The sequence below is a fragment of the Callithrix jacchus genome, chromosome 8, assembly GCF_049354715.1.
Source record: "Callithrix jacchus isolate 240 chromosome 8, calJac240_pri, whole genome shotgun sequence".
NCBI classification, from domain to species: domain Eukaryota; kingdom Metazoa; phylum Chordata; class Mammalia; order Primates; family Cebidae; genus Callithrix; species Callithrix jacchus.
In genome coordinates, this window is record NC_133509.1 from 94,263,549 (window position 1) to 94,286,420 (window position 22,872).

The window sequence follows — 22,872 nt, forward strand, 5'->3', positions numbered from 1 at the left end:
GGGTCCAACATCTCACATATAGAAAGCGGTTGCATGTTCACGAATGTTCATTGCAGCACTGTTTACAATAGCAAAGACCTGGATCCAACCCAAATGCCCGTCGATGATAGACTGGATTGGGAAAATGTGGCACATATACACCATGGAATATTATGCAGCAATCAAAAATGATGAGTTCCTGTCGTTTGTAGGAACATGAATGAATCTGGAGAACATCATTCTCAGCAAACTGACACAAGAACAGAAAATGAAATACCGCATATTCTCACTCATAGGTAGGTGATGAAAAATGAGAACACATGGACACTGGGAAGGGAGTACCAAACACTGGGGTCTATTGGGGGGAAAAGGGGAGGGACAGCAGTGGGGGGGAGCTGGGGAGGGATAGCCTAGGGAGAAATGCCAAATGTGGGTGAAGGGGAGGAAGGCAGCAAAACACACTGCCATGTGTGTACCTATGCAAATGTCTAGCATGTTCCACACATGTACCCCAAAACCTAAAATGCAATTTAAAAAAAGAGAAAAAAAAGAAAGAAAAAGAAAGTGGTTGCATGTTTCAGTGCTTTGTGCATGTTTTCATTTCATCATCAAGCTTTTTGCCTTATGGTCACAGATGGCTGCTGCAGCCCCAGACATCCACACCCTACCCTTGTGCAAAGGCAAGAAGTGGAAAGGAGTCACATGTGGAAGCCTTCCTTCCTTCTCCTCAAGGAGGAAAATCTGCTCAGAGTCCCATACACTTCCTTTTATGTCTCAACAGCTAGAGCTGGATCCCAAGGCCACCCATGAAAAAGAGGTTAGGACGTGATAATCTGGACTGCTAGCCTCTCTGGGAGGCAGCAGGAAAGAAGAGAGTTCAGAAGAGCTGGAGGATTTTCCACAGGATGTCAGCCATACATATGTTCTCCAAACTATTACTTATGAACCCCAACATCAGTCACTCGCCTAGCTGGCTGGGTGAGTCCTTTTTAGGGGCTGCAAAGGTTTGGGCCTCCTGCATTTTGTACTAGTAAGATTTCCCCAGTTTAAACCTTCAGCTTGGCTTTCCTCCTTGATGGTCTACAATAGGTTTATATATTCAAGAAAGATTTCCTACCCTTTGGGATTCTCACAGCTTCTAAAATGTCTGTCTTGTGGTCAGGCTATAATTCTCAGCTACAGTGATTCCAGCATATGGGTATTTCTGGTGGTAAAATGGCAGGAAGATTATGTTCCCCAGGTAGTGCCAGATTGTTAGAGAAGCAAACAGATGGATTGGTGCCTCTGATGGAGTTATGCCAAACAAGGAAAGCAGGGCATCACCAAGGAAGAACAGAGCATGTTAGTGTTTATAACAACTAAGAGGATCCTTTTCCATTTCATTTCTTTGTTTTTATCCATCACCAGGAATTTCTTGGGGCTAAACAGATTTGGGACATATATTGGTTGCATTATTTGCTAGAGGTTTTAGACTGGTTTAGACTCAAGTCTCCATTCTTCATCTGTACAATGGATTTTTACATTTTGGGATTATGAAGGTGAAGCAGAATAAAGATGTGCTTACCACAGAGCACAGGCTAAGTGTTTTTCATCTTTTCCTTCCCCTACTGGAAAATTAAAAGCATTTCTTCTGAAATACAAATGTGACTATCCTTTCTGCCATCCCTAGGCTTCCTTAAACCTCTTGGTCATTCAATCCTTAGTGAAATTTTCTGTAATCAAATCAATAGTCGCTGTCATGGAGGTGGGAAATTGTTTTTTTTCCATGGCATTGTCACTGGATGGCATGTTTGTTGTATGCCTACTCTGTGCTGGTTCCTGAGCATATATTGTACAAAAGAGACCTATATAGGTGGTGCCAGGGGAGGCCCTGCTGAGGAAGAAAGAGGCAAGGTAAAAACAGGCAAGTGAAAGAGGAGGAGGCCAGCCTGGCCAACATGGTGAAACCCCGTCTGTACTACAAAAATTAGCTGGGCATGGTGGTGTACGCCTGTAATCCCAGCTACCTGGAAGGCTGAGGCAGGAGAATTGCTTGAACCTGGGAGGTGGAGGTTGCAGTGAGCAGAGATCACACCATTGCACTCCAGCCTGGGCAACAAGAGTGAAACTCTGCCAATAAGAAAAAAAGAAAGAAAGAGAGAGAGAGAGAGAGAGAGAGAAAGACAGAAAGAAAGAAAGAAAGAAAGAGAGAAAGAGAGAGAGAGAAGGAAGGAAGGAAAGAAAGGAGAAAGAGAGAAAGAAGAAAGAAAAGAAAAGAAGGAGGAGGAAGAGAGGGAAGAAGTAGAAATGTGGAGCTGCCAGCTGCCTCCCCTCATAGAATCCTCCTTCCTAGAGCCCTCTCCATTCCAGGGACTAAGAGCTTGGGAAGTGTTGTTTTCCCTGGAGGTTCACTTTCTCACTTAATCCAGTCGCCACGTGTGGGGCTTTCATACATAACAAATAGTCTAATCAGTCCTTTGACTAAATACGTGGATGAAATATGTCCCCTGTTCCCCAGAAGATGGCCTTGAAGGTGGGAAAAGGGAGGATATTTTTGAAACATACCACCTTAGAACCAGGTGGAATTCGCTGTAAGAAGTGCGGTCCCATATCTACTGCCCACAACTGCGAGGCATTTTACAGTTTTACAAAATGTACTTGCTTCCATGACTTTATTGCAACTCTCTGGGGGTGATTATTATCATTATCCTATTTTTTGGAAAATGACACTTAGATAAGCGATTCAACAACCTTGGGGTTAACCCACAGGCTGTAGAGTTGAACAGTGGCATGGGGCATGGCAGGACTTCCGACTCCAGGTCTGGAGCACTGCCGCTCTGCCAGAGCTGTCCTGTGGCCCTGCAACGGGGCAGGGAGTTGGGGCTGGGTTGAGGAAGGCACTCTGCATTCTACAGGATGTTGGCAGAGCCATGGAGGTGTCGCCAATGAGTGGTAGGTGCTTGGAGAAGAAACGCAGAAGCTCAGCCAGAAACTTGCTTAGTGACTTCACCATGGAGGGCCTGAATTCCAAACTATGCAGTTGGATTTTAAGCTGTAGACAATACTGCTGTGAATATGGTGCTGGTGAACAGATTGGGCTCTCCCTGCTGGCAGCTGCTTGGTCATTTTTGCCTAAGGTAACATTTTATGGTAGGTTAGGATATCAATTAGAGGCATTATGATTTTTTCAAGTGAGAATTTGAAGAGTAATTAGAAACTAAATTAGGCCTGAAACAACCAATGCCATATTTTGTAAAGATACCTTATTTCATTTTATCATTATTATCTTAAATTACATTTCAGAGGCCATCCTTGTAGCAATGATTTTTTAAAATGCTCGTTTAGCATTTTCACAGACAATTCCAACACTGTGATCTTTAAGTAGCAATATTCTGATTTTCCTTATTTTAATTTAGTTCTTATTTTTTAAAAATATATTTGATGATTCATCTCAAGATAATTCAGTAAGATCGCTGGAGTAGGTAAACTTTCCATTTCTGTCTTTTCTTTTTTTTTTCTTTTTTGTTGATTTACAAAATGTCACTGAATGACCTCTATATATGGATGCAGATGAGAATTTCTGGAGATCTTTAGGGAAAGTAAAAGTATACATAAAAAATTGCAGTTCTCACTCCCATTCCCTCCTGTCTCCTCAGGGACCTTCCTTAATGAACTCCTGCTCACCTAGGTCTTCCAAGTGTTCCTCAAACATCCTGCCCAGTTTTCTCTTACTAAACCAAGGCCTCGCATAAACTTCTTGCCATGGAATCTCCCTGCTTCCCTTAGTTGCCAAACTTCATTAAAGTGTGGTCTATATCTTGGCTATAATGCATCCCTTTACTCTGCATTCTAAAGTGCCTCCTCCTCATCTTCTAATGGCCTTTGCTCAAGCCTTGTTCACCCTCATCTTCTTTCCTGCAGAAACTGACACACTTGCCCAGCTCCCTCATCCCTTCTATAGAAACTCACTCCTAATTGGTTCCTGAGACACAAAGCCATTCTACTTTTCTCACTCTGTTTATTGCTTCTTCACATCCTTCATTGGCTCCCTTGTTTTCTTTCTCCTGTTGGCTAAAAGGGGGCATTCTCCCAGAGCTCCATGCTGGTCTCTTTATATTCTCTAAACTCTCCTCTTGCATATGGTTAAATCTTCACAAATAACTCTCGAGTTGCATCTCCTGCCCATCTTCTCCCATAAGTATTAATCTTGTAGACTAAACATTCTCACTTGACTATGCTGCTAGCATGTGAAATTTCAGCCTGTTCAAACTCAAAGTATGTATTGCAGATGGTTTCTCTGCCTATTGAAATCACAATGGTATTGTCAATCCATCTCAAAAGCTAACATCCATTCTTTTTTATCCCAATAATCTGAGTTTTCAAAGCACTTTGTTCAAACTTTTCATAGATGATAGTTATCACAGGATGAGTGGATTTATGTTTTTTGTGTAATAGCTTTCTTACTTAATAGCTTTATAAACTTTATGCCTAAGTTTTCTCATCTGTAAAACTGATCCTTCATTGTAGGAAAATCATGAGAATTAAATCAATTAATGTAGTTAAAATGTTTAAAACAATGCTTGGAACAAAATAAGCCGTGCCATAAATCTGCATCCCTTGCAGCACCTAGTACAGTTATTCACACATAACAGATGTTTACAATATTGTTGGAGGCCGGGCAGGTAGCTCGGCCTGTAATCCCAGTGCTTTGGGAGGCCAAGGTGGGTGAATCACGAAGTCAGGAGTTCGAGACCAGCCTGGCTAACATGGTGAAACCTAAAAATACAAAAAATTAGCCAGGCATAGTCGTGGGCACCTGTAATCCCAGCTATTTGGGAGGCTGAAGTAGGAGAATTGCTTGAACCTGGGAGGCAGAGGTTACAGGGAGCCAAGATCATGCCATTGTACTCCAGCTTGGGCAACAGTGTGAGACTCCATCTCAAAGAAAAAAAAAAAAAGATAATAGAAAAGATTAGTGTGTTCAGAATTTTAAAATATATAGGGCTCAAACTCTTCTGCAGTTCAGGCTTTATTAGAAAGAAAAAAATAGTAGGGAAAAAAGCAACTTTCAAAGGGTCTTTCACACCACTTTTGTATCCAGGCCAGTATGGTGAGAACTGATATTCACAATGGTCTTCCTGATCATTACCATTACAAGATGCTGAAGGACATTTTGAATCATCAGATTAAATTGTACATAAAGGTTGCTTCTAAGTAAATTTTATGGCACCAGAATTATTGCCTAATTACTATTTTTAAGTAAATCTCAGTTAACTCTGATTTTAGTTAATGAGAACTCCTGATTCTCAGCTCTGCTGGATAAATAAGCTTCCGGAGTTACAGAATGAATTGTCACCATGACTCCAACCATTACAGCTTCTTTTCCTGTTGCAATGTAGATGTGTGTTCTGGCTCAGGATGAATGTGTATGTAAAATTAATTCATTATATAAAGCTCCTTAAGATTTGTGCACTTTCTTTTCTGCCTCTATTCACGGCAGGATTGTTAGGTAATGCCTAGATTGAAGCACTTCCGTCTTTAACCACAAAGGTCAAAGGAGCAAAATTTTGTGTTTAGAAAAATACTCCATCCCCTGCAGTTAAGCCTTTGGACTCTGTTGTGTTCTTCCAATAAATGCCCATTTATGGTTAATATACTTTAGTGGCTTTCTATTACTTGCAACCAAATAGTCGCGCTGAGAAAGTGTTGTTTCTGAGCTAGAGATTGCAGGGAGAGAGGCCAGGAAACACTAAATGGGTAGTATTGCTCAGTGGAAAGACCCAGCTTCAAAAACAGACAAGCAGGGCTCATTTACTGGCTGTGCAAACCTGTGCCAGTTGTGTTGAGATTTTGTTTCCTCACTTGGAAAATAAAAATAAAAGTATCAATCATGTAGATGAATCATGCACTTCTGAAGGTTAAAAATAATGTTTGTAAAGAGCCTGGCACAGTTCCTGGCTCAATGATGCTATATGATTCCTAGGAAATTTTATTCTAATAGCCTCAAAATAACCTTTGACTAATATATCAAGTAGCTGAACTATATAATTAGTTAATTGGCCAGATATATGTAATATGATAACCAAATAAAGAATTAAAGAACAAAATTAAAATCAAAGAAAAGTTTGGTAGAAAGGAAAAAAGAAGTAAGTACATTTTATCTAATAAGAAACTCTGTAACAGCCAGAAGAGGATGCCAGTGGCTTAGCACTATTCTTCCCAATGGAGATTACAGTTCTATCAGAAACTGGGGGCACAGATGGGCTCACACAGATAAACTAGCATGATATAAGAGTCTCTAAAGAAAACTCCATTTATTCTATTGGGAATATATTTTGTGGTAGCAAGCATTTGAATGTTCTTTCCTACTTAGGGGAAGAAAAGAAAAAAAAACATGAACTACATATTCTATTGAGCAAAAAGGTAGACAGGATTGATTTGCCACTGAGAGATTATGGTGTGGTAAATTCTCTTCAATAAAAATTTAAGTTTTAAATTTTAAAGTTAGGAGTACTTTAAACATAATTATTGAATGGAATGAGCACTGCAGAGTTTCTGGATATTCTTATGAATGCCCCATGAAAAAATAACAATACTGCCTCTTTGACATTTACCTCAGACAAGATGCATCATAGTCATTGCGCAACTTGTCTTTATAAGAATTACATGCTGAGGTGCTCTATTTGTACCGAGCCCTTAATATGTGAGTATCAGAAAGAAAATACAGACAACATAGTAGTTTCTGACAAATGTATGCCCTGATGGTGGGGAAAAAACACTCCACGAAACTCAGTGGTAATATTTAATTTTTAATTTTCAAAGTAATTTTTTGAATATAGAGCCTGTGTCTGAGATGGCTGTAAGAACAGTGAAAGGTTGTCTGTTGCCTGGGCTTTCTCCCTGTAACCTTCATGGAGTGCTGGCTGCAGCCTTCCTCTGAACCTCAGCTCCTGTCAGGAGGCCCTCGCTACGCAATACTACTTCCTCTGCTTTAATCAAGCATCCCCTCTTCTTGTCCCTTCAGGTGTAGGGGTGGTAGAGGCTCTCACTCTTGCTAGACCACAGGCACCACATGATCTCTGCTTCATTTTCGTAAACTCTGCCCAATTTTTTCATTAAATTTCATTCAATTACCCTTTTGAGTGTGCTGTTACCTGCCAGGCTCTGATTGATTAATTGCATTCACAAAATTAATAGAGAAAAATTCAGTTTTGTTTCTTTTTAAGGACAGTATATAATCCAAACTATATTTTTTAGAGTGTTGCCTAATATAAAGTACTCATAGATGGCATGTTTTAATGAATAAGGTCTTGTTTTCATTGTTGGCTGTTGTAAGTGAAGTCCATTGGCTTTGGAATAAAAATACCTGGATTCAAATCTACTCTCCCTGTCTATGGAACACAGGTACTTCCAATCCATTCCCAAGAGGAAAACAAATGGCAGCAAAACTTGTATCTTCCTTCTACCCTGTCTTTGTTCTTCTCAAAGGAAGAAATATGATATTGGAGAGGGAATTGGGAAGGCCCGGCCTGCCCTCCGGACTCACTGCTGCTCTACTTCCTTGTATTGTGAGCTCTGTCCAGTGCAGGGGTAAGGGGCACATCCCCACTCGGAGCTGAGAGGATAGAAATCAGAGAAAGCCTCACTCTGGCCATAGTTAAGCAACTTTATCAGTAGCAGAACTGGTCATCTGATCTTCATTCAACCAGTTCCTTGGCGTATTTCACAATTGACTTACAGCTTAGAGATAAAATGTCACTGAATAACATTCTGAAATCCAAACCTCTGTCTTTAAGACTGTCCTTAGGCAAGATTTGAACTACAAGTTCATTTATAGGTAAAACTGGTATCTTTTTCTATAGGCCTAATTTAAAGATGAAATGAAATAATAAATATAAACACTTAGCATAGTGCCTTTTATGGTTATAAGCAATAAGATATCTGTCATGTTTGATTTGACAGAAGTTTTGGGCTTTAAAAGTCCTTTGAATACCACGTTAAATTAAAATGTAATATTACTAAATAAAATAAAAGTAAGACGAGATATATTCATAGCACAAATATTAATATTTTTATCATTTTCTTAAATTTTGGTTAAGAGCACTGGTCAAATAGAAACATAAAGGGTAATTAGTAGATCATAATTCAAGTATTGGCAGCAAATTTCACAATATAAGAAAAAGATAACTTATTCTTAGAATGTTTCCTCCATATTTAAAAGTATCAATACCTTAAAAAAATCCAGTGTGTTTGAGAAATCTAATACGACATTACTTTGAGTAAGAAAGATACCACAGAAAAATGTACATGAAATGTACAAATATATGTTATCATTTTAAATTTAAAGGCAGAATTAAAAAATTGTATAGATAATATAAATTCAATTATTTTAAATGTCTAGGGAAAAAAGGCTTTATTCCAAATGCCAATGGCAATTTTCTTTGAATAGGAGAATCTGCATCACTTACATTTTCTATAATCAATATATATTACTTTTGTTATTGAAAAAATAAAATTTAATTTAAAAATAACAATGGCATAAATAAATTAGAACAATTATTAGTTATATAAAGCAAATCAACAATGTAAAAAGAACAAGTTTTGGTTTGAAACATAAATTGTCTTCCTTTGACACCCACAAGTTAGTTTACCTATTAGCAGAAAAAGGCATGGGTGCAGGTGTGAACCAGAGATGCAGGTAAGAAAAACTGAAATTTTGATTTGAACAAGAAATGAAACCAAATGAGAGAATGTTATTTACTGGAGGGTGATTTCTCACTCATTTTTATAGCTTTGGTTTTGATAGGTATGGGGTTTGAAACAATATTTCAATTTTAAAAAATGAGAAAAAGACCACAGACGAATGTAAACAATCTAAAAACCTTAAAAAGCACATACACAAAGAGAAAGGATGATCTTTCAAAGATAATTACATTTAATATTTTGTTGTACCTTCTTCATATTTTCTATATTGACTTCTTCATTATTACTAATTAATGTTTCTTTGTGTACTTTATATTATTTTATAGCTTACCTTCTTCACTTGGTCTTATATTATGAACAGTTTTCCATGTCAGAATATTATTTCCCAAGGCCAGGCATGGTGGCTCATGCCTGTAAACCTAGCACTTTGGGAGGCCAAGCCAGGCGGATCACGAGGTCAGGAGGTCAAGACCATCCTGGTCAGCATGATGAAACCCTGTTTCTACTAAAATACAAAAAATTAGCCGGGCATGGTGGCATGTGCCTGTAGTGCCAGCTACATGGAAGGCTGAGGCAGGGGAATTGCTTGAACCCGAGAAGCGGAGGTTGCAGTGAGCTGAGATCACACCACTGTACCACTCCAGCCTGGGCAACAGAGTAATACTCTGCCTTGAAAAAAAAAATATTCACCAAGATGATTTAAGTGGCTATATGGCCTTTCATTAGAAGGTCTATAATTTACTTATTCAATTGCTTGACACTTGGCACTTTAGGATTGTTTTCAATATTTTCTATTGTAAAAAACATTGTCTGTATGCCTTTGGGAATATCTCTGATAATTTTATACAGATATGATAACAAAATCCTCCCTTTATTATTGCTGGCTATTGCAAGTAAGGGCTTTGCCCATCTTTCTGGAGGACGGACACTCACAGAGTTTCTGAGAGGAAGAAAGCCAAGCTTGGCTAAGATGCAGCATGGTCTTCCCAAGTCTGTTGTCATGGTGCAGCCCCCTTTCAAGGGTCAAAACCTATTTCACCTTCCAACCAAAACTGCCTTCATGGCATCCTGGAATTACTGAAAACCATTTATCTCAAACTAGGGCAACTTGGTGTAAAAAGAGAAACATGGTACATTCTCCTTGAATCAACTTAATACAGAAGGAGGGGGAGAGTTTTTAAATTAAGGTAAATGCAAATGTCTTATGCAATGGAAGACAGCTTCACACTAACTTCTAAGATGAAATACATGATTAAAGAAATTCTTTGCTTGCAAAGCTGGCTTCTGAACCGTCTCCACTGAAGGGGTGCACATTTACAATGCACTCCCAGTGGGGCGCTTCCCTGATAGTAGGGAAGTGGGGGCTTGAAGCGCAGAGGGCTTCCACATGGTTGCATGTGCTTCTTGAACCACAGAGAAAGCATTCCAGGAACATGTTTTAGGGAAGTATAGAATTCTGGAGAGGCACTGTGGGTGCGGAGTGGCCAGGTATTCCTGAGGAATGTTCTGCTGAAAGGATGAAGCACCACTCCAGAAAGCTGGAGGCAAATCTGTGTACTCCATTTTGTATGCTCCTCCCCATTCATTCCTCTTTGTCTCCATGACACACACATCCTTTTTATTGACCGGCCCTGGCTTTATAAGTCAAGAGAACAAAGGTTTACCATTGACAAAGAAGAGAATTATCTATTCACTACTGGAATTTTGACAAAGTACATTTTACCATCACTTTGATTCATAAGCCAAACGTAAGCATTTCCTCCATTGAGCTTATTAAGTACTTGAAAACTGGCTGGCAGATGCTGAAACCATATTTTATTTAAAAAAGTTAAATTTAATTTTAATAATACATTTTAAAAAGCAGTCTTAAATATATTAATTCTAACATGTCAAATGCATCATTAAAAAATCACTTTTGGGAAGACATAATTCAATGTGATTGGTTTATTATTAAATGCTAGTTACTTAAAATGTTTGAGTATTTTTTTGAAAAAGGTTAGTGTCTCATCTGTTGTATTTGACTACTTCATTTCTGTTAGTGATGGCTAGAAATAAAAGTTGATAAAAGTCACCCTTCATATGAACTGTTTAATTTTTATGAGTATTATTTTGACAGAGGCCTCTATTATTCACTTAATTTGACTCTTGTCATAATTTGGTGATGGCTTCTCTTGTTTTATAAAGATATAAACTGCAAAGCAAAATCCAGAGCAGTTGTATGTTTAGAGAAAGCAGGCAAAGATGCAGTGTTAATTATTAAGGACCATTTTATCATTTTAGGAAGAAAACAGAGACAGCTGATCTAGCAGAATTGTTTTCAAAGACTATGATGACCTAGAATGCACATGAATTCATTTCAATTTACCCATCACAGAAAATGTGGCCAGCCAGACTGATTTTGTAACATTGAATTTAATATTAAATGTATTGAATTAAGGAAAAATTAAAATCATAAGATAAACCACAAAAATAAAATCATACAATAAAAATCCGATTGAGGAGGGTGCCAGCATCAAGCATTAGGGAAGCAGGTTGGCGTCTAAAGGCAGGTGGATCAGAGGGTGTTTAGTCCCCTTCCAACTAGGACTGCATTTGGTGTGAGCTCTAGCGGTGGCTCCTCTGTCTTCCCTACCTGCTTCTCTGCACACAGAAGAGAGTGCTAATCTTCTGATGCTCAGAGCAGCCCTATGCAAGGACAATGTGGTGATTGCTGGAACCTCGCAGCTGTGAAGCAAGGCCCAGCAATCCACCATACCCCACGTGCATTTGGGTGAGGTAGAAAGCTGCGCGACTACTTCTCAGCAGTGATTCCCGACAGAAGGAAAAAAAATGCAGAGATAGGTCTGGGATCTACACCAGGCGGAAAATTCTTTATAGTAGGGTAAGGGTCCATATGAGCCCTGAGCTGGTGTCCGGGTGGAACTGTGTACCACCCTCAAACCAGATATGTTGAAGCCCCAAACTTCCATACCTCAGAATGTGACCTTACTGGAAACAGGGTCTTTACAGAGATAATCAAGTTAAAGTGAGGTTCTTAGGGTGGACCCTATTCCCCTATGACTGGTGTCCTTATTCAAAGGGGAAATTTAGACAGAGAGGGAAGACGATTTGAAGATGCACAGGGAGGAGGCGGCCCTGTGACTGGAGTACTGTATCTGCAAGCCAGGAGCACCAAGGATGGTAGGCAAATGCAGATGTTAGAAGAGGCAAGGAAGAGTTCTCCCCTAGAGCAGACAGAGAGAGCATGGCCCTGCCCACACCTTGAGTTTGGACTTCTAGCCTCCAGAATGGTAAGAGAATAAATTTCTGTTGTTTTAAGAAACCCAGATTTTGAGGCTGGGCGTGATGGCTCATGCCTGGTAATCCCAGCACTTTGAGAGGCTGAGGTGGGTGGATCACTTGAGGTCAGGAGTTTGAGACCAGCCTGGCCAACATGGTAAAACTCCATGCCTACTAAAAATACAAAAATTAGTTGGGTGTGGTGGCATGCACCTGTAATTCCAGCTACTTGGTGGGCTGAGGCAAAAGAATCACTTGAATCTGGGAGGTGGAGGTTGCAGTGAGCTGACATTGAGTCACTTCACTCCAGCCTGGGCAACAGAGCGAGACTCCATTAAAAAAAAGAAGAAGAAACCCAGATTCTGGAACTTGGGTAGAGCAACCCTAAGAAACCAACATGGGTGGAGAAAGAGCAGAGGATATATATACTATTGTGCTTTATCCAGCTTCTTCACCTGCTCCTCTTGACTTCACTCATCTACCAGCTGAAAGAATTTTCTACTGTTCACAGCTTTCAGAATCACCTCACTCACTCTGGGTTTTCCAGGGGCTCTGCTTTTGGTCCTCTTCTCATCTGTTCATATTATTTCCATCATCTGGAATATCACCTGGGCTGATGCTCCCTGTGGAAACAGGGAATAATGTGCCCCATGTTCCATTTGTGAAAAATCCACATCCATACCTATCACTTTGTAAGCCTAGAGTTTCCTTAGGAATCTTCTCCACCACTGCCAGCAAACAGAGTTCCTAATTAAACCTTCCTAATGAGCAGCTGCCTGGGAAAGGAATTCTGGGCCTATAGACGGGGGACAATGCTACAGATACAGATATTGAAGATTAATTCCATACAATAAAGCCATTTAGAAGAAACTTTGTCTAAAAGGTCAGAGAGTGAAAAAAAGAAAATCCTCTTCTAAATTTAGTTATCTATTAAGAAAACAGTCAGGCATCAAAGTAAGCTTACTATCTTCCTTCCCCAAATCACCTCTTCTGGGCTCTCTGTCCTGGAAAATGGCATTGCATCCTCCTGATCAGTGAGTCTTCATGCTGGGCTAGGATGAGGCAACCAAGCTTCCTTGGGTGCACAATTCAAGGAGGCACTCACTTTTAAGGCCAGTCGGTCACCAGCTCCAGTCCAATATCCCTCCACATCATCTGTTAGCTGCACCTTGTCCATGGTGGATGCTTGGCATGCTGGGCTAACATCAAGGATCAGGGACAGGGGAACATCTTTCTAGTCTTCCTGTGGCTGTTCTAATAAAGACCTAGTCATCTGGCACCTATGTAGAGTTAGGTTACAATTATCACTCTGTTTGTCTAGCCTTCAGTATCTTGCACCTTTGTTGTGTCTATGTGACTCTCTGAGATGTAGAGAATGAAGCCCAAACTCCTTGGCACAGGCATCCAAGTTTCTTCCCATTGTGATCTCAACCCACCTTTCCAGCCTTATTTGGCACCACCATTTCCACCTCAAGAACATTACAACCCATCTAAGCTTGTTTAACTCACCATTCTCTGCATATGCCTCACATTCCACATCTTGGCTCTTTAGCTCATGTTCTTTCTTCACCTTGGGTAGCCTTTCTTCATCTGGTTTCCCAGCCCTGAAGTTCCCCTCCCCTGAGAATCTTCTGTTGCTTAAGCCCTGCATCACGGCTCTTGCTTTATGCTACCCTTTTCTTAGTTAGCATTTACACATGGCCACCTACCCTCTCCCCCAGCACAGTGACCAGAGCATCTGGCTGCTGGCACAGTGTCAAGTGACCCTTGTAATCTTCACACCACTTTGCACAGGAGGATAACTCCACAGATATTTACTGAACCCATGTGTAAAACTGGTAAAAGGCAGCTTTTTATAAGCAATCATTTATTTTCTTCTCCAATTGCTACTCCTTTCATTCACTTCTACCTTTTCATCTTTGACGTTTGATTGTAGCAGTGAAACAAAATATGCAACTGGACTTGTCCAAAAAGCTGTGAGGAAATTATTAGAAGACTTTACATGCTGAGGACAGCAATTGTCATCTCTCTTATTCACAGCCCTTTTCTTAGGGCTTAGCAAACATCTGGTGGTTAAAAAGTAATTACTACAAGGGTGTGTTCACAGCAATTACAATTGTTTTTGCCGCATATTTGCTGTACAGTTTATGTAAGGATTTATATCACTTTCAAGTTTTTTAAAAAACTATTTAAAATATCTGCATCCACCCCACACAGTAAAATATAAAGAGTGATTTACAGTTTACCACTGTTCAGTTTTCTATTAATGACCCAGAAAAACCATAAGCCAGGTTGGGGTTTGACTCTGCAGTCCTGGAGAGAAGAATAAGGTGAGCAGTTACTCCCTCCCAGAATGTCATCAAGTGACTTCATCACTTTGAGCTTTTGTATTTTCCAGTAAGACCATGCATGAGAAAGAGGGAAAACATTCTACATTTAGTAACATTTATTTATGCATTCAGTATCAAGTACATAAGTGCAAATATCCAGAGTTCGTAATTGAATCCATTAGGAACTACAGAGAAAGTAATACAAATTGTAATAAAGTTAACATGCTGGCACTTTTTAGTAACCATACATGTAAATCAGCCCACCAATCCCATACAACAAAAGTACTGCATGTTTGTTTTGGGTTTATTCATTTATTTAATTATTTTAAGTTATACAAAACTGATTACCATAAGTACGGTCGACTGTTTTTATTTTTACGTTGTGTGTGTTGGAAAAACGCTAAAACATCAGTCTACAATTCTATATATTGTTATTAAAGATTAATCCAACCAGCAACCCAAGGACATATAAGCGATTTCCACTATTGCATCAGAGCACTCGGCAGGAAAGGCCTAGCCACGGGAACATTAGAAGCTACAGAAGCATTGCAGAGAAGAGAAGAAGAACACCGAAGAAGGAAAGATAACTTGAGCTCTCACCATCATGCACTTTTTTTAGTAACACAAAATTAAAAACCACATCTAATACACTTTTCTCTATATTTTAGTGGTTGACACAAGTGACTCAAATATCCTAAGAGTACAAGGAACAGCCTAAAAACAGCTGTTTTAAGGTTTGTCTCTAAGATTATGGTACTGGGGGGAAGGGGGCACAATCAATTTGCAGTAACGAGTAAGAAGAGAGCTGTTACCACTTCAGACATTCCTGTTTGTGTCCAGTCCCCGGTGGGATATCAGTTTACTCAGCGTGCCTCTTAGCGCCTGGGATTTTAGCCTGAATCCTAAAAAGATAGTATCAAAAGGTAGTAAATCACAAGTGTTATTAATGAAATCATTTTATGTGTTGTTGCTTTAATTAGCTAAGTGACAGAAGAGCTTAATATTCCAGAAGATATAGTTTTTACATATGTATGTCTGTAAATACTCTTACATAAAGCAATAAGAAAGTAAAAACTGGATAATGAAAATAACAACAAAAAAGGGAATTGGAAGAAAGGCACAACATTTTTTAGATCTTTTTAGGCGGATGAACATGTTGATTTGTTTCAGGATTACAGAAGCTGTGATATAATTAGGGTGATCATTTATCCCCCATCTGGGACACTTCAGAAAGAGAAAGTGCTATTACTAACTGTGCCAGGAAGATGAGCACAACTAGAGATGATTATATAACTAGGGATGTAATCTGTTCCTGTGTTGGACATAGGAAAAGGAATCTATGTGCACCCTCAGAGCAGTCTAACTACCCAAAACTGGAATTTAAAAACCTGGGTCCTAGTCTCAGGTAGATCTATTAATTAGCTGCATGGCATCCAGCAAACTAACGGACTTTTCTTGTCCTAAATACTCATCATTAAAATGTGGGCACAGACTAGATATCTCCAGGGTCCCTGAAATTCTGCGATGCTCACAATGTGGCAGCATGATTTTAGGATAGGTTTACACTGAAAGTGTTTTGTTAACTTAAAGATTTATGAGCTATTGTACAGATTTTGATTGAGACCTCCCTCTGTGCCACCAGGTACTCTTCCATGTACTGCAATTCAGTGGTCAACAAAATGGAAGAGATGCCTGCTCTTGTGGAGTTTTCATTCTTGTAGGGATTGAGGAGACAGAAATAAACCAGAAGACAATAGAAGTTCAGATGGCGAGAACGGCTATAAAGAAAATCAAGGCAGTATGGCAGGCAGTGAGGGGCACAGTGGTAAGGTGGGAAGTACCCCTTTAAATCCACTCATCTGAGAAACTGATCCTCAGAGGACAGGAAGGGGCCATCAGGCAAAGATCTAGATGTGAAGTGTTTCAGAAAGAGGGAGTAAGAAGTGCAGAGGCATCACAGAGAGGACAAGCTGGTGGCAAGCAGAATGGAAGCCCATGTGTTTGGGGCATGGATAGGAGAGGTCTGAAGGGCAGGCAGGGACCAGATGGTGGGCGTTGGAGCTCATGGGCTGTGGTAAGGAGTTTAGATTCTCCCCTGTGGGATGGGAAGCTATTGATGAATTTAGGTAGGGGAGTGATGTGATCTGATTAACGTTGTAAGAAGATCATGATGGTGGCTGTGTGAAAAAAATAGGGAAATGGGAGTAGAAGCAATGAATGGAGGGAGAAACACCCATAGCAGTCCAAGTACTAGATGGCAATGGCTGGACTGTATGGTGGACATGAAAATGAAGACGGGAACAGTCTCAGGATTAGTTTGGAGATAGACTGCAGGACCCACCTAATCTGTTGATGAACTGAATGCACAGGCTAGGATTAGAGGAAGAGTAATCAATGAAGGTTCTTTGGTTTTTAGTCTGAGAAACCAGGTGAAAATGGCATTGACCAAGATAGTGATGACTGAAGGAAATACAAGTTCTGGGGTGAGATTTCAAGACGTCTGGCTATGTGAATCTGAAAAGTCTATGAGACACTTTAGAGAAACCTTACATAAAGAAGTGGATAGACCTGGTGCTTAGTTGAAGAGGTCTGGGCTGGAGACACAAGTTTGGAACTCTAGATACAGAAGTAACCTTTGAGGTCACAGGACCAGAAGAGAGGTAGACAAGAGGAGGAGGAGCCAGGAGAGGACACATGCATTGATGTGGCTACCTGACTTCTATCTGAACACTTGAATGAATGTCAGGGTACTCACTCCTTTATGAGGCAGACAGTTCTCTTATTGAACAATTCTAGTCATTACTCTTTTCTCTCATATTAAATTAAAATCTCAGAACTTCTAAAATTTCCATTCATTGCTCTTTAGAGAAAAAGAGAAATCCTATTCCTTTTACAATGTTAGACCTCCAAGTATTTGAGAATGGCTATGGTGTCCTTTTAAAGTCATCTCTTTTCCAGGGTAATCATCCCCAGCAAAGTTTGCTCTTCACTGCTCATTACTATTAGGTTTCTAATACCACAGTACCCTGGTCATCTTTGTGGCATTACTCCAATGTATTAATGCATATGTTAAAATGTCCAACCCTGAAATTGAACACAGATATGAGATGGCTCATATAGAATATAATGTGACTGTGGCCTCTGCTGATTTAGACTTTGTACTCCTGCTAATAACAACTCAACTTGCATTTATTTTTTAAAGATACTTCAGCGCATCATTGACTTACATTTGGCTGTGACCAATCAATTAAAACCCCCAACATATTTTTTACATACACACTTACTGTTTCCCTTTCTCATCTATCCCTCCCTGTATTCTATATCTGTAAAGTTGACTTTTTAGAAACCTAAATGTAGGACTTTACTTTCCTTATTAATTTCATTGCTGATTTCAATTCAGCAATGTAGCTTACTCAAGATTCATTTTGAATCTCGAGCTTACTGTCTTCTGAATTTGCTTCCACTTCAAACTGTACATCACCTGGAACTTTGATAAAGATATCTGATTTGTCCTCGCATAGTCATGGGAAGTAATGGGATTGAAAGTAATGGTATCAAAGGCAGGGCCCTGTGGCACATACCTTGCCTCAGACACATATTTGATAGATTAATGAACATCTTTAGGGTCTTTAGGGTCTACTATTCAACCTTCTAGAATTCTACCACCTGTGCTATCATCTGGATCATACATCTCCATTTTTCTCCACAAGGACAACAGAAAGACTTGTTGAGTACCCCCACTAAAACCAGAATACTCACTGACTAGGGCAGTCTATATCAGCCTAGGGTTTAGTGACCATATAATGATCTATTCTGGATATCTACAGTTTTACTAATTCAATCTGGATTTTGCTTGAAATTAGGCCTTCAATTTATCAGAGCTAATGCCTAGAATCTTTTCTTTCTTCTCATTTGAAGATCAGGACAGCTTTCCAATTTCAGTTTTCAGGATGTCCTTTACTCCATGAGATTTATCAAACGTCACCAAGACAGCTTCTAGGTAAAGTCATAGGCTATCTTATCACTCTAAAACATAACTCACCTAGACATAGGGAACTGTATTTGCTTAAAGCAGATTTCTTATTATGGTGTCACTTACTTAAAGCTTTAATTTCCTCTACAATGTTTATTTTGCCTTTTGAAATTTGAGGCCTTTTTTCTCACTTTCAAAACTCTAAGAAGTGTTATTATATATTATTAACCCCCATTTTAAGCTGGAAAACTGAGACCACAAAGGTAAAATGACCTAGATGGGGTCACTCAGTATGGAGGAGAGAGTGGCCCTAGGGTCTACTGGCCCAGTCCTCTACCTCCATGCCCCATGAACTGTTCTCTAAGCAGTAATAGGATGGATGATGATGACAATGATATATAATATTGAGGGTTTCCTACCTCCAGGTAAAAATACTTCACAGACACTACCTCACTTAACCACCAAGAATCCTAAGAGGCATTAACATTTCCAATTTACAGATAAGGAAACAGGCTCCTACAGTCAAATAACATTATGATGAGCTCATACAGCTAAAAATGCTAGAAACTGACTCAACCTAGTCTGTCTGATTCTAACAATCATGCTCTTAACTGTTCCACTAAAATGGTGGAAGTTCTTTTGCTGGAATTATTCTAAGGTGGAATTAGAATTTCAGAGGTTGAAGAGGCCTTAGAGTTAAGATCTCACCAAAAAATTTCCTTCAAAATATAGTGCCAGGCAAAACAGGTTATTTTGAAGAACTGTTGTTTTCCTCCTTTTTGATAGATAGTAAAAACCCTGTAACTTGCCAAGTTTCTCTTTCTGTCCCAGCTACTAGGAAGCTAAGAGCCAACTCTACCTGAAGCTCAATTACAGAAGCCGTATTGGTCACAGCTAACATGTTTCCTTTCCATTCCTTTTCACAGCCTTGATTTCCAATTGTAATTTAACAAGTACATTGTATATATGTTATATTCTCTGCCATCTCTCTTTTCCCTCCGTTTTAACCAGGCCATGCCCTTGTCACTTTTGTTTGAATTATGATAACTGCCTAGAGACATCTCTAGTCTTTCCCTCTCCAATTCTTTTCTCACTAAACTGCCATAGTGATATTTAAAAAACACATATCTGATGACATCAATCCCCCGCTTAAAAACATCAAGGGCTGGCCATGTTTTGCTGGGTTGGAGTCAAAACCCCACAGAGCATTCACCACCTGGCCTCAGCCTCTCTTCCTAAATTCCTTCTAGTTGATTTTTTGACTCGTTTAAGCTCTAGACACTCTGGTTGACAGTTTCCTCTTGAACGGGACTGGTATTTTCATGCTTCTCTGTCTTTGCTTTATTATCTCTTCCTCTTGCAATGTCTTTCCTCTCATCATCCACTTGATGACTGTTTACCCATCCTTCAAGGCCCAGGTCAAATGCCACCTTATCTTAATGGCTTTCCACTATCCTGTCCAGGAAGGAACAATGGTTTCCTCATCTCTCTGACTTTCGTATCTCATACAGTTGTATTATATTTATCATATTTTATTATAGTTTATTTCTGTACAATTGTGTCTGTACCACTAGGCTAAGAGCTTTTTTAGGGCTGAGATCATTTCATTTATCTTTATACCCTCTGTACCTGTCATATGAAGTCTCCAGAACATAACAGGTACTCCTCTTTTTGGATTCAACCAACAAACCAAATGAAAAAGTAATAGATGTGATTTGTGATCCCCAAACTAAGTATTGGACAACTTAGGTCTAGAACTTCTATCTTCCAGTTTCCAAACCCCTATTCTGGTGTTCTTTAATGTAGTTTATAAACACAGTTCTAGCTGCCAAAAAGTCACCTGGGAAGTTCATTAAAATAAAAATTCCAGGTCTCCAATCCTAGAAATTCTAATTATATAGGTCTATGTGGGGTCTTGGAATTTGTATTTTTAAACAGGCTCCACAGGTTCGGGTGCCACCAAGTCTCATACTGTGCTATGCTACCATTTCTTAATATAAAATAAAATGATTATTTTATGCTTAATGTGTTGATTTTCATTAGGTATTGGTTACAGCTGGGTCCAAGCTGGTAAGTTCAGGCATTCTGAAATGTGTCGTAGATCTCTCACAGATCCAAATTCAACACAGAACCCTATGAGTTCCTAATGAATTCAAGAGAAAAAAAATGTGAATAATATACAGTAAAAAACAAAAGTTTATAAACTTCAGGAGAGAACTGAAGCAGATCACATATAATCTAATGGCAGAGGAACTTCAGTGTGATTGGCCTTTCTTATTTTGTTATTATACATCTTTAGCTATCTAAAATACCTCTCTCTAATCTGACCCCCACCTAGGTCCAGCCACATAATTATCATATAATTAGACAGAGTTTTTGTGAAAAAGTCTAGTCCTTTGGTGATATGTATTTGTAGTTGAAGATTAGGTTAGCTTTTTAATAAAGCAGAATATTGAATAACAATGCAATATAAGAGCTATCACTTTAGATGACTATACACCTAAAAATAGTAATGTAAAAAGTAGGGAAAACTCCTAAGTTTAATGGCCATGTTAGCTGTGGATATGTAAAACTAAAATCTCTATCTCCTAATATATAAGGTAGCCATAACGTAAGGCTTGTTTAAGACTCAGATTTAAAAAGCAATGAGATTAAGCACATACACAGAGCTGTTGAATTAAAATGGTGTGATGTTATTTAGTTGGCAAACATTTTATGCATTTTAAAGTTCTAAAATAATTCAAGGTTTAAAAGTAATTTTAATGTTTTTTAAAAATTAGTGCTATTCATTGTTTAAAGGATTAATAATGTTAACTTAATTGTTTTTATTTGAATTAAACTGTTAATTTTACTTTTGGAATCAAGTTTTCATCTTTCCTCCAATGCATCTTGTTCTTTTACATGGGGCAGTCCTTAGATAGAGCTTAATATCATTCATTCATTAAAACTCACTGTGAAACCTGAAATAAACCATGGGTTTTATTTAATTGAGAGTTAAAAAACTTGAATCAATCTATCATTTTACTATCTTCTCATTACCCCATCCGAATCCACTCATTGGATTTTATGCATTGCCCTATGTGACTTACTTTGCCACAACAGCATTTATGTGAGTCCTCACAAGTCCCAGATATTGGTCAATCTGTGCCTACACAGAGAAAAAAAAATAATGAGCACATCCAAAGATCATGAGGTCAAAATTTAATGTCATTGTTTGACATCACATAGAACTTACCTGGTGCTTAACATACACTACAGGTAGAGTAAACATTGAAACCACAGCTGGGATGAAAAACAAATACAGTATTAAAATTCTGAGTTATCAATAAGAATACGCTTATAGACACATTTTTATATGGTTATATGATATTATAGCATTATTTTGAATATCCAGCATTTTATTTTATTTTTTATCCCCTATTTTGGGAAGCAATATCCAGCATTCTAGATAAAAGATGACGGGCAGTTCATAGGGAAAATAAAATGATGCTGAGCCCTGTACAGGTATTTTGTGATTATTCCTAGAATTAGGATACACTTTCCCCTCCCAAGATGTAAATGAATCTCTATCCATTGCTGCCACTGTAAACAGATCCAAATATATATTACAAGCCCAAAAGAAGCCAGTTATGTTTGAAGAAGAAAAAAAAAAACCTTTAGACTTAAGAATTCATTATTAGTGTATAATATATATTACATACTTTAATTGAACTATGATGGTAAGAGAAGTGCTCTATACTCAGCTATATCTGGCATTCGTTCCTAGGAATCTCTTTAAACAAATGAAAAGCTTACAGTCTAGGAAGCAGCGTTTTCACAGAGGGTATGAAGGAAAACGTATATACTCTCATCTGGTCTTACCCATGAGCAGCAGGGTCAGGCCATTGAAGAGAGCGCCAACGTAGGTCAGGAGCCACATCAGGACTGCAAACTGAAGAACAAAAGCATTGTTCCTAAAACCTCTCCTGACAAGAAGAGTCTCATATCATTGACTTTTACCTAGATTCAAATTTGAGTCAGAATACATCATGATTTCAACAGTCAATGAAAGGTGTTGAAAGCTCTTCACAGAACCATTGAAAGCAGATCCAGTCCTTAGTTCTCTTGGAACCCTTTGGACCAGTTTGTGATAAGGTTTGAGGGACACAGGAAATAATCTAGGCCAGGGGTCAACAAGCTGTGGTCCTTTTCCTGTTTTTGTATATGCCACGAGTTAACAGTGATTTTCACATTTTTAAATGGTCAAATAAAATAAAACAAGAGTACTATTTTCTAATATGTGTGGAATGATATTGAATCAAGTTTTCAGTGTTCATTAAGTTTTATGGGCACATAGTCAAGCTCTTCCTTTTTCTATTGTCTTTTTCTGCTTTTGTACTATAATGGCAAAGTCGAAAAGGTGCCACAGATAGTGTGGATTGCGAAGCCTAAAATATCTACCATCTGGCTCTTTGTGGACAAGGTTTGCTGACCCCTTTCTGGCCCACAATTTTTACATCACAAATACAACCATGACCTTAAAGCACTAAGGTAAGTAATTATAATTGCCCTGGTATCTCTCCTCAGTCATTATATGGCAAGTCATTATTCCAGTAAAGCATTTTGAGGGTCAAGAACACATTTTTCATT

The 22,872-nt window shown here is 38.8% G+C and overlaps 1 protein-coding gene across 15 annotated transcripts in view; it reads right to left on the reverse strand.

Moving 5' to 3' along the window:
* Nucleotides 1-14,371: 14,371 nt before the first annotated feature.
* The window catches only part of RTN1 (reticulon 1), a 495,935-nt gene continuing 487,434 nt past the window's right edge, over nucleotides 14,372-22,872 (reverse strand). For all 15 annotated transcript variants that reach the window (XM_054240000.2, XM_078335057.1, XM_078335059.1 and 12 more), the window contains 4 exons: nucleotides 22,105-22,174; nucleotides 21,479-21,525; nucleotides 21,333-21,391; nucleotides 14,372-15,172 (listed from right to left, as the gene is read on the reverse strand). In XM_054240000.2, the coding sequence (XP_054095975.2) occupies nucleotides 15,130-15,172; nucleotides 21,333-21,391; nucleotides 21,479-21,525; nucleotides 22,105-22,174 (219 nt within the window). In that variant the 3' untranslated portion in view covers nucleotides 14,372-15,129. The remainder of the gene's footprint in view (nucleotides 15,173-21,332; nucleotides 21,392-21,478; nucleotides 21,526-22,104; nucleotides 22,175-22,872) is intronic.